Consider the following 12,254-nt stretch of genomic DNA (forward strand, 5'->3'; position numbering starts at 1 on the left):
GAGCCTGGGAGGCAGAGGTTGCAGTGAGCCAAGACTGCACCACTACATTCCACCTGGGCAACACAGCAAGACTCTGTCTTTAAAAAAAAAAAAGATGTTTGTGAAAAAAAAATGTAAAAGATTTCATTAATGATTTAAAAAATCTGATTACATGCTGAAATGCTACTATTTTCCCCCTATTTTTTACTTTTTTATTGTGGCTACTAAAATAATTTTAAATTTTATATGTGGCTTACGTTATATTTCTACCGGACACTGCAGCTCTTGAACCTACCACAAGTTTACAGGAATACAAGTGGCAGAAGAAATGGTAAATAACAACATAAGGATAAATTAAGCCAAAAACACATATACAAAATCCCTAGTTAATTCCTATTGCTTTCTTTAGGTCCAAACTTAAAAGTAGCACACTAAAGGATACCTTAGGACACTAATATTCCTTGTTATTTCTTCAAGGAATATTTCTCTGACCTAACTAGCACTCTCACTGTAACCAATACTTTCCTTCGAAACACACTTATTAAGATAGTTAGTATTACATTTTTTTCTTGTCTAATGTCTGTGTCCCCTAGTAGACCAAATGCTGGACTGTTTACAATAAAACTTTAGGGCCTAGAAACTGAGTAAGTATCTTTTCAAATTCCTTTAGTGATGTCACTTCCACACAATCCATATTCTTCATCTGGCATTTATAACTACCCACAATCTGAGCCTAATCTTATTTTCAGCCTTATCTTCCACAGCACCTCTAAAGCTCATCACTCTGGTCAAATTGTACCATCTAATCTTTTTCCCCAAATGTGCTGTCATGAGTGAAACTGTGTCCCCCTCAAAATTTATATATATATGTGTATATATATGTGTGCGTGTATATATATGTGTATATATATACACACAAATGTTTATATATACTATATATATGTTTATACACATATGTTTATATATACATATATATGTGTATGTGTGTGTGTGTGTGTGTGTGTGTGTGTGTGTGTGTGTGTATATATATATATATATATTTTTTTTTTTTTTTTTTTTTTTTGAGATGAAGTTTCACTCTTGTTGCCCAGGCTGGAGTACAATGATCTTGGCTCACCGCAACTTCTGCCTCCCGGGATGAAGCGATTCTCCTGCCTCAGCCTCCTGAGTAGCTGGGATTACAGGCATGCACCACCATGCCTGGCTAATTTTTGTATTTTTAGTAGAGACGGGGTTTTGCCATGTTGGCCAGACTGGTCTCAAACTCCTGACCTCAGGTGATCTGCCTGCCTTGGCCTCCCAAAGTGCTGGGATTACAGGCATGAGCCACTGCACCTGGCCCATAATTTATATATTAAGTTCCTAGCCCCTAGTACCTCGGAATGTAACTATTTGGAGACAGGGTCTTTAAAGAGGTAATTATGCTAAAATGAGGATTATTGGGTAGATCCTAGTTCAGTAAGACTGGTAGCCTTGTAAGAAGAGGATATTTGGACATAAGACAAACACTGAAGGAAGACCACATGGAGAAAATAGCTATCTACAAGCAAAGGGAAGAGGCTTCAGAAGAAACCAAACCTGCTAACTACCTTGATCTCAGTTTAACCTCCAAAACCACGAGAAAATAATTTCTATTGTTTAAGCCACGTCTGTGGTACTTTGTTATGGCAGCCTCAGCAAACTAATCCGCAGGCCTTGTGCTTTTCCTCTTGAGGCTATTTCCATTTTGTTATTACCATGAATGATAATAGCCATTATCATGAATATTTTAAAGTACTTGTACTAGTACAATTGCTTCACATATATTTTCTCATCTAATCTTCACAACCATGAAGTAGGTATCATCCCCATTTTATTAATGAGAAAACTTTGTTTATTTATTTATTTAATTTTTTAATTTTTTTGAGATGGAGTTTCACTCTTGTCGCCCAGGCTGGAGTGCAGTGGCATGATCTTGGCTCTCTGCAACCTCCATCTCCTGAGTTCAAGTGATTCTCCTCCCTTAGCCTCCCGAATAGCTGGGATTACAGGCACACACCACCACACCCGGCTAATTTTTATATTTTTCATAGAGGCAGGGTTTCGCCATGTTGGCCAGGCTGGTCTCGAACTCCTAACCTCAGGTGACCTGCCTGCCTTAGTCTCCCAAAGTGTTGGGATTACAGGCATGAGCCACTGCGCCCATTAGAGAAAACTTTAATAAGCTCCAGGGAGACTTTATAAATAACAAAGTAGAAATTCTAACTCAGATTTGACTCTTAATGCCTATGGACTTCCAGAAAGCCTTTCCTGTTCTTCCATTTATCTCCATTCTACCCATTCTTCCAAGTCATCCTTCTTCCATGAAGTCTTCCAAAATACCCATTTTGAAATACTGGAATATTTGGAAGAATATCCCTTTTTTTTCTGAACTCTTAAAACTTCTAAATTAAAACTGTGTAAAATATGTTTTCTTGAGTACTTGTTCTATTTTTAAAATATCTTAATTATTTTCCATTTAAGATCCCATAGAGCTAGGTTTTACACTTCTTTATATTCCTACATAATAACTAGCCAGTAAGTAGTAACTAAATATTTAAGTGGTAAGTTACACTAAAGCAGAAAAGAAAAGGACAAAAGCATTATTGGGAAAATACAGATTTTTTTTTAAAGTAATCGCTAGGTAAAAAGAACAGAAAAGTAAAATAATTTCACATAAATATTGATATAGATGTAAGATTGCTACTAGATATATAACAGCAGCTGAATAACAACAAAAATCTCTATAATTCCCTAAAACAAAACATACTAAAAATAACGAGTATACGTTTTTCCCTGGAACAAAATTACATTAGTCAAAAATGTTTAAAATGTAGTGCCCTCATTGCACAAACTAATTGTAAAGCCAAAAGTGTACACATCTGGCCAAGTGCAGTGGCTCACACCTGTAATCCCAGCATTTTGGAAAGCCAAGGGAGGAGGATCACTTGAGGCCAGGAGTTCAAGTCCAGCCTGGCCAGACTCCGCTCTATTAAAAAAAAAAAAAAAAAAGTGTACAAATCCAAGGAACTATGCAAAATTGAGGAAATGCCTGAAGGCAGATCTCCAGTTATGTTCTACTAAGATAACTGACTACAAGATATTGTAAATATAGGTAACATATTTGACTTTTCATAATTAAATATCTCTAGTTTCAGATTTCTCAGGAAAAAAATGGGCTATAAAAATTACAAGAAATTCTAGTCATAAAGCTAGGTTACAAATACATGGAGGTTCATTATATTTGAATGTGAATTTGTAATAATTTATACAATAAGTATTTCTTGGCAGCAACATCAAATATAAAATATTTTTCACCTCAATAAAAGGAATTGTACTTTCAATGCTACTCACCCTGTCGGTCAAACAATGAATCAGCAGCTGTGGCTTTATTTGAAGGAGCCTCTGTGATTGGTCTGAGATATGTTCTATATCCTTTTAAAATAGACGCCATAAAGCGCAAAAATGCCTCTTGAATTTCCATCTCAAGCTGTGTCATCTTCTTTTGCCAGGAGAAATCTGCTTCAATTGGAGTCATGTCAATCGCTGAGCCTTCTTGAGTTTTTCGGTGAACTAACAAAGGAAATAAAAACAGAAAATGGTATTATGTTAAATTTAAGAAGAATTTCCTCATATACATTCCTTCATTAATAATATTCCTTTTCCCTCACATTACCTGAAGACAGCTGGGGATACAATTTCTTTAAGGTGCTAAGTAGATTTTTGCACGGCTTTTTGGGAAGTTGCTTCCAGTTCATGTTCTTCTTTTCATCTGATCTATTAAATCAGAACAAAATTCATAAAACGTGTTATTCATAATCTGCTTTTACTAGACAAAATTCTTGCATCAACCTAAAACAAGAAAATGGAAAAGATGTTTTTACTACAGTCTTAACTGATGCAAACAATTTGAATAAGTGAATTTCAAGGAAGTTCTCTTTTCATTAAAACGACCTCTGTCAAATTTAGCCATCTCATTCTAACCTTCCAACATATATTTTCAATGCTGGAGTTAGGAATACAACACTGAAGTCTAGCTTCAAAAGTTACATTTTAGAATTATAATATTCTAAGTGTCAAATCTAGTTGACATGAGACTTCAAACTACCTACTGGTAGGCTTCAAAAATGCTGTGTGCCCAAAGAGAAGAACTGGAATTTAAGTAAGGATTAAAAGCACATGTAGTTCATCCAGCCCTCACAGTTAAAAATAAATTAATCATAACGCCATTATTCAATATAATCTATGATCATGAAACAATAAAAACCAAAGCCAGGCCAGCCTGGCCAACATGGTGAAACCCCGTCTCTACTAAAAATACAAAAATTAGCCGGGTGTGGTGGTGTGTGCCTGTAGTCCCAGCTACTCAGGAGGCTGAGGCAGAAGAATCACTTGAACCCAGGAGGCGGAGGTTGCAGTGAGCCGAGATTGCGCTACTGCACTCAGGCTTGGGCAACAGAGCAAGACTATGTCTCAAAAAAAAAAAAACCCCAAAGCCATAGAGATGACCATTTTTAAAGCTTCTTTTTCCAAAATTTTATATTCCGAAAATATATAATATATATATATATATACACACACATATATATACACGTATATATACACACATACATATATATACATGTATATATACACACATACATATATACATGTATATACATACATTATATATATATATTCCAAGAATATAAGAATATAAAATACAGCAGACAACTGCCTAAAAAGCCCTCTTCTTACAAAAGATAGCATAAATATAACAAACTTTCTTTAAAATTCATGGTTAAGCTGGCAAGAAAATTGGGGACATCTTCACGGGTTGAAAACCCAGAATAACACCAAGGCCACAACTGCCCTGAAGATTAACAGACAGCCTTGGATTTTAAAGGCTTCTCATAGAACAGGAGACAAAGTTTCAGTCTCACCAAGAAGTATGTTAGAACTGAAACTTCCAAATAAAACTGGTACCCTTGAAAGTCTGGCTCAGCTTTTTCTTTTCTTTTTCTTTTTCTTTTTTTTTTTTTTGAGACGGAGTCTCTGTCGTCCAGGCTGGAGTGCAGTGGTATGATCTCAGCTCACTGCAACCTCCGCATTCCGGGTTCAAGCGATTCTCCTGCCTCAGCCTCCTGAGTAGCTGGGATTACAGGCGCGCGCCATCACGCCCAGCTGATTTTTTATTTTAGTACAGACAGGGTTTCATCGTGTTGTCCAGGCTGGTCTCAAACTCCTGACCTCATGTGATACGCCCACCTCGGCCTCCCAAAGTGCTGGGATTACAGGCATGAGCCACTGCACTCAGCCTGATTCTTTTTTTAACCCAAAATGCTACAATTGTAAGCCCTTTACCTAAGTCAGTGAATTGCTTAGGTTTCTCTAAATGTAGCATGGCATAATGAAAAGGGCAGAGATTCCAGCTTTAGGATCAACCTGGAACCCTGGTTGTACCTTTATATTAGCTAATTAATGAAATTAATAAATTTAATAAAAAACTAAATGATTTTTTAATCAGGTTCTATTTTGTATTATTTTTCTTTAGCACTCAGTGCAGTTCACATGCAGTTTTTTTTTCTAAGCAAGTCATTGCATTTTGGAATCTTTTTTTGCATACTTATATCTTTTATTTTAACAAAATATGTCAATGTTTTTAAAATTTCAATAGGTTTTTGGGGAACAGGTGGTGTCTGGTTACATGAATTAGTTCTTTAGTGGTGATTTCTGAGATTTAGGTGCATCCATCACCCAAGTAGTATACACTGTACCCGATGTGTAGTCTTTGCGCTGTCGCCCAGGCTGGAGTGCAGAGATGCGATCTTGGCTCACTGCAACCTCCACCTCCCAGGTTCAAGTGATTCTCCTGCCTCAGGCTCCTGAGTAGCTGGGACTACAGGCGTGTGGCACCACACCCAGCTAATTTTTTGTATTTTTAGTAGAGACGGGGTTTCACTGTGTTAGCCAGGATGGTCTCGATCTCCTGACCTCATGATCCGCCTGCCTCAGCCTCCCAAGGTGCTAGGGCTACAGGCATGAGCCACCGCGCCTGGCCTCATGTGTAGTCTTTTGTTCCTCAACCTCCTTCCACCCTTTCCCCCAAGTCCCCAAAGTCCATTGTATCATTCTTTTTTTTCCCCTCTCTTGAGGGGAAGTCTCGTTCTGTCGCCCAGGCTGCAGTGCAGTGGCACAATCTCAGCTCACTGCAACCTCTTCCTCCCGGGTTCAAGCGATTTTCCTGCCTCGGCCCACCAAGTAGCTAGCATTACAGGCACATGCCACCATACCTAGCTAATCACTGCATCATTCTTATGCCTTGTGTCCTCATAGCTTAGCTCCCTCAGCTTGGATTTTGATTAGGGTAGGGATCTCCCCTGAGAATTCATTACTATATGCCTGCCAACTAATGGGTTATGAGTTTGACAGCACGCTACTGGCATGGCACAAGAAACTGTAAGTCAAAATAACTAACTTCAAGTGCTCCCTGGCTTAATGCCACCAGAATGGAAGCAAACATAATATCCTCTCTGTAAGGATAAACGTCTAATAAAAGAACTAACACTTCCCTTGTGCCTGGTACTGTTAAAAGACATATTTTAACGTCTCTTGAAACTGTGTCTTAAAAGTGATGGCATGTCAAGTTTAACTCTGATCAACTTCTCTCATTTTATGTAATCGCTGTCTAATATTTTAGTGCTATCTTTTAACACCTCCCCCAAATAAAATACTGTCATTATCGTCTGCATTAACATCCATTTGTAATCTGGCCCTGACATTTACTATCTGCGTGAGTTTGTATAAATCAGTCAACTAGTCTGTTACTCAAGTTTCTGATCTGCAAAATGAGGACTGATAATGTACCTAATATACAGGGCTACCGTGGGTAGATGAACTACATTTCATCTAATCTAAGGGGCCATCAATTGTAAAATTCATTGTTTTTGTACCAATTAGAGTAAGAGGATATTGCCAATTAAAGTATTTTAAAGTCTACTTTACTGCTTAAAAAAAGAGTAAAATATTAAGTTCTAAGTACCCATATTAAAAAATTAAGAGGAATCATTAAAGGAACATAAATATGAAATTATAGACACACATTATATAACATTTAGGTAAGTAGATGGGGAAAAAACAGAATAATTCATTCAATCTGAAAGAGAGAAAAGAATAACAGCAGAACAAAAAGGACAAAATAAGACAGAAATGTTCAAATATATAACAATATATGTAAATTAATGGATTCTTCAATAAAAAGACAAATGTTAGACTGGATTTTTTAATGCCAGTTATATACTATACACAGAATATCTGAAATTAAAGGGATGGGAAAAGATATACCAAACATAATATATCTAACATAACGTATTAATGAGAAGAAAAGCACAAACTAACAAAAAGAGCATCAGTGATTTTTTTTAAAGTAGCTACAAGACAAAAGTATTCATTTAACTGCAGAAACATTTTGAACTTGAGTGCCCCTCATAACACAGCCTTAATTAAGTACATAAAGCAAATGTCCAAATAACTATAAAATGCAATTGACAAATCCACCATCACACTGGGAGTTTTAAAACTTTAGTTGATCACACAGCTCAAAAATAACTTAAAACACATACACACACCCTTGTTCCATGTCTGCTCAGCTCCCTCATCCCCATAATAGATAATCACTAGTTTCTTGTGCATATTTTAATGTGTCTTTATTCCAAAACTAGCAGATACAAGTAAATACAACTATTCCCTGCCTTTTCTTTTGCACAAGTAGCAGCACACTGCAATACACAATTACCACCTTGATTTTTTTCATTTAATAATTTGTAGCCGGGCATGGTGGCTCACACCTTTAATCCCAGCACTTTGGGAGGCTGATGTAGGCATATCACTTGAGGCCAGCAGTTTGAAACCAGACTGGCCAACATGGTGAAACCCCATCTCTACAAAAAATACAAAAATTAAGTGGCCATGGTGTACACGCCTGTAATCCCAGCTACTCAGGAGGCTGAGGCACAAGAATTGCTTGAGCCTGGAAGGTGGACATTCCAGTGAGCCAAGATCGCGTCACTACACTCCAGCCTGGGCGACAGAGCAAGACTCTGTCTCAAAAACAAACAAACAAAAACAAAATATCTTTTGTGATTTTTTTCCCAATACAGAAAGCATCTTTGCTCATTTTACAGCGTTACAGTAGTATCCCACTGTAGGAACCATTTAACAAGTCTGGGACATCTGGATTTTTCTTTTTCTATTTTGAACAAACATGATTTCATACAAAATAAAATGTTAGGATCAATTCCTAGAAGTGGAATTGCTGTAGTATATATATTTGTAATTTTGACAAATGTTGCCAGATATCCTCCATAGAAGCTGTCATCATATATATCTCACTTCTAACTGCAGTGAATGCATAAAGACTGCTTATTTCCCATCATCCTCAAATAGCATGCTATTTAAGCATTTCATTTTGAATTTTTTTTTCTTTTTGGCCAATCTGAAAAGTGAAAAAGCAGTATCAACATGAAGAACTAATGTGGCATTTCTCCTATAATGAGTGAGGTGCTTAAGCTTATTTGATTTTCTGTGAAGACTTCATAGCCTTTGCCTATTTTTCTATAGAGTTATTGGTCTTTTGACAATTTCTAGGAACTCTTTCACATAGAATATTTACAAAAACTGACCATATACTTAGCTTCAAAGCAAATCTCAACAAGTAGTAACAGAGAATGTTCTGATCACAATTCAACTGAGTTAGCATTTAAGAGAAAATAAACTTTGTGGGGGCCAGGCGCAGTGGCTCATGCCTGTAATTCTAGGACTTGAGGAGGCCGAGGTGGGCGGATCACCTGAGGTCAGGAGTTCGAGACCAGCTTGGCCAACATGGTGAAATCCTGTCTCTACTAAAAATACAAAAAAATTAGCCAGGCATGACGGTGCATGCCTGTGGTCCCAGCTACTCAGAAGGCTGAGGCACAAGAATTGCTTGAACCCAGGAGGCGGAGGTTGCAGTGAGCCAAGATCGGGCCACTCTACTCCATCCAGCGTGGGAGACAGAGCAAGACTCTGTCAAACAAAGGAAAAAAACTTTGGAAATTCAAAAGACAAACTTTAATGTAATACATAAGTCAAATAAATTTTTTTGATAAAAATAAAGAATATTTAAAGTCTACAAAAATAAAAGCATTATATACAAAGTATGGTCTGCAACTAAAAAGCTATACATCAGGCCAATATCATTTATGAACATCAATGCAATTATCTTAAATTCTTAGCAAATTTAATCCACTATAATGATGTTTATTTCAGGAATACATGGACTGTCTACTACTAACTGATTTTATAATGTAATTTACCACACAGAGTAAAGGAGAAAACGCTCATCTCAACAGCTGAACAAAAAGGTTTTTTTTTTTCCTTTCACATCGGACAGGTAATATGCCAACATCAAGTTGTAGGAGGCACATCTTACACATGAGCGTGAACATCCAATCATCAACGCTTATCAACTATAAGATGATCACAGAAAGTATTTATAAAATTCAGTATCTACTTATGATTTAAAAAAAATTTTAATGACACAGAAGTAGAAGGTAAATTCCTTAATTTATAATTAAGATATCAAAACTCTAGAGGAAGGATAGGCAAATTTTTACTGAAAGGACCAGACAGTAAATATTTTAGGCTTTGAGGATCATACAGTCTCTGCCATAACTACTCAAATGTGCTGTTGTATCATGAAAGCAGGCATGGGCCATATGTAAATGAATGAGCATGGCTGTGTTCCAATAAAACTTTATTTACAAAAACAAGCTTTGGGCCAGATGTCAATCCCTGTTGTATATCAATAATCATACTTTATGATAAACTGCTCAAAGTATCCCCTTTGAAATTAGAAACAAGATACCAACTATAACTACTTCTGTTCAACATTACACTAGCGATTCTAGCTGGAGAATTAAGATAAAAAATTTTAAAATACATTAGGATAGTGTAAGTAGAGAAATGTGATGTTTATAGGCAGAAAATTGAAGATAATATACAAATTAAAATAAGAGAATTCAACTAAGTTGCTAGATATAAGACCACTATATAAAAATCAACTACATTTCCTAGCAACAAGTAGAAAGTCTAATTTAAAATACCATTTACAGTAGCAATAAAAACTGAAAGATACTTAGGAATAAATAAGTCTAACAAAAGATGTGAATTATCTTTCTGGAGAAAACACAAAGTTCACCAAAAAATTCTGAAAAGACCAATGAAGTGAAATATCACATTCATGGGTCATATTTCTTGTGCATATTTTCAACGTGTGTCAAAAAGGTATCATCTGTCTCCAAACGAATCTATAAATACAATATATATTAACTACTTGATATAAACATTCCATGATGTATACATACACCAAAGCATCACATTGCACCCCATAAATATATACAATTACGATATCAATTAAAAAAAATTTAAAAGGTAAAAAAAAAAAATTCTAACAAAAATCCCAATGTAATTTTGTGTGGAGCTTAATAAGACGGTATTAAAATTTACACGGAAAAACAAAAGACCAAATAGAGTCAAAACAATTTTTAAAAAGAACAGGAGTAAGGGGATTCGCCTTGGACATTGCCAAAAAAAAAAGTCTCATACCATGACTTTTTAAAACAGTTTTATTAAGATATAAATTCATATACCATACAATTCACACATTTGACCTGTGCAATTCAATGGTTTTTATCATATTCGCGGAATTGTGTAACCACCACTACAATCAATTTTTTTTTTTTTTTTTGAGATGGAGTTTTGCTCTTGTTGCCCAGGCTGGAGTGCAACGACACGATCTCAACTGACTGTAACCTCTGCCTCCTGGGTTCAAGCAATTCTCCTGCCTCAGCCTCCCGAATAGCTGGGATTACAGGCATGCACCACCGTGTCCGGCTAGTTTTGTTTTGTTAGTAGAGATGGGGTTTCTCCATGTTGGTCAGGCTGGTCTCAAACTCCCGACCTCAGGAGATCCACCCATCTCAGCCTCTCAAAATACTGGGATTACAGGCGTGAGCCACCACTCCCGGCCTACAAGCAATTTTAGAATATTTTTATCACCTCAAAAAGAAATCCCATAGTCACTTAGCTTCCAATACTCCCATCCTCTTCATTCCACGGCAATCACTAATCAATCTACTTTCTGCCTCTAGAGATTTGTCTCCTTTGGACATTTCATTGAATCATAATATAAGGTCTTTTAACATAATGTTTTCAAGGTTCATTCATGTTGTAGACAACTTAATTTTAAAGCCATTAAGATAGTACAATACTGGCAAGAGATTGAAGCAAATCAAAGGAAAAGAATTAGCCCAGATACATATTTATACAAATGTAGAAACTGATATGTCACATAAAGTTTAGCTGAATTAAATAACTAAATGAGAGAGGCAAACCTCACAACTTAAGAAATAACCATGATAGTATTTCATGGCCTCAAGGCAAAATATCTCATATACAAGAACCAAAAACAGTACTCCATAAAGAGAAATTAATAAATTTGATAAATTAAGATGAACCTCTGTTTATCAAAAGACACCGTAAACACAATGGAATGACAGTTCACAATGTGGGAGAAGCTATTTGGAATGCATACAGCAGACCAAGAATTAATTCCAGATTATACATACAATTTCTACAAATCAAAAGACAAACAATCTAACAGGAAAATGTACCAACAAAAGGAACATCCAATTCACAGGAGAGGAAAACCAAGGGGCACAAAGATATGAAAATGCTCCATTTGCTACTAATAAAGGAAATGTGAATTAAAGCCACAGTGAAATACCATTACCATCAAATTGGTAAAAAATTTAAAAGTCACCACAAGTGTTGGCAAGGATATGAAACAAAGAGAACTCTCATCTGCTGAGGACGGAGTAAACTTGGGAGAGTAATCTGGTATTAGCTATTAAGTTGAAAATGCTCATTCCTTACCAAGCAACATTAGCGCTTCCAGGTATATGCTTCAGAGGAATTCCTGAGCATATACTCAAGGAAATATATACGATGATCAGAACAGCCTTGTTCCTAACATCAAAGATCTAGATACAACCTAGATGTCCATCAACATTGATCACTGTTGAAAATGAACTGGATGAACCTCACAAAGAATGGTGAGCAAAAAAGCAATTCACAGAAAACTATTCAAGTAGAAAAAAATTTATAAGTATGCAAAACAAACTTTTATTTAGATTAATACATATATAATAAATGTTTGAAAAATACATGTATGTGATAAA

The 12,254-nt window shown here is 36.1% G+C and overlaps 1 protein-coding gene and 1 pseudogene across 6 annotated transcripts in view; both read right to left on the reverse strand.

The window, feature by feature from the left end:
* Positions 1 to 12,254, reverse strand: part of DENND4C (DENN domain containing 4C) — a 134,437-nt gene that overhangs the window by 55,329 nt on the left and 66,854 nt on the right. For all 6 annotated transcript variants that reach the window (XM_004047844.5, XM_019033242.4, XM_055350646.2 and 3 more), the window contains 2 exons: positions 3,674 to 3,774; positions 3,352 to 3,570 (listed from right to left, as the gene is read on the reverse strand). In XM_004047844.5, coding sequence (XP_004047892.2) covers positions 3,352 to 3,570; positions 3,674 to 3,774 — 320 coding nt within the window. The remainder of the gene's footprint in view (positions 1 to 3,351; positions 3,571 to 3,673; positions 3,775 to 12,254) is intronic.
* On the reverse strand, positions 9,397 to 9,494 carry LOC115935926 (uncharacterized; annotated as a pseudogene).

Source organism: Gorilla gorilla, chromosome 13, assembly GCF_029281585.2.
Source record: "Gorilla gorilla gorilla isolate KB3781 chromosome 13, NHGRI_mGorGor1-v2.1_pri, whole genome shotgun sequence".
Lineage (NCBI taxonomy): Eukaryota > Metazoa > Chordata > Mammalia > Primates > Hominidae > Gorilla > Gorilla gorilla.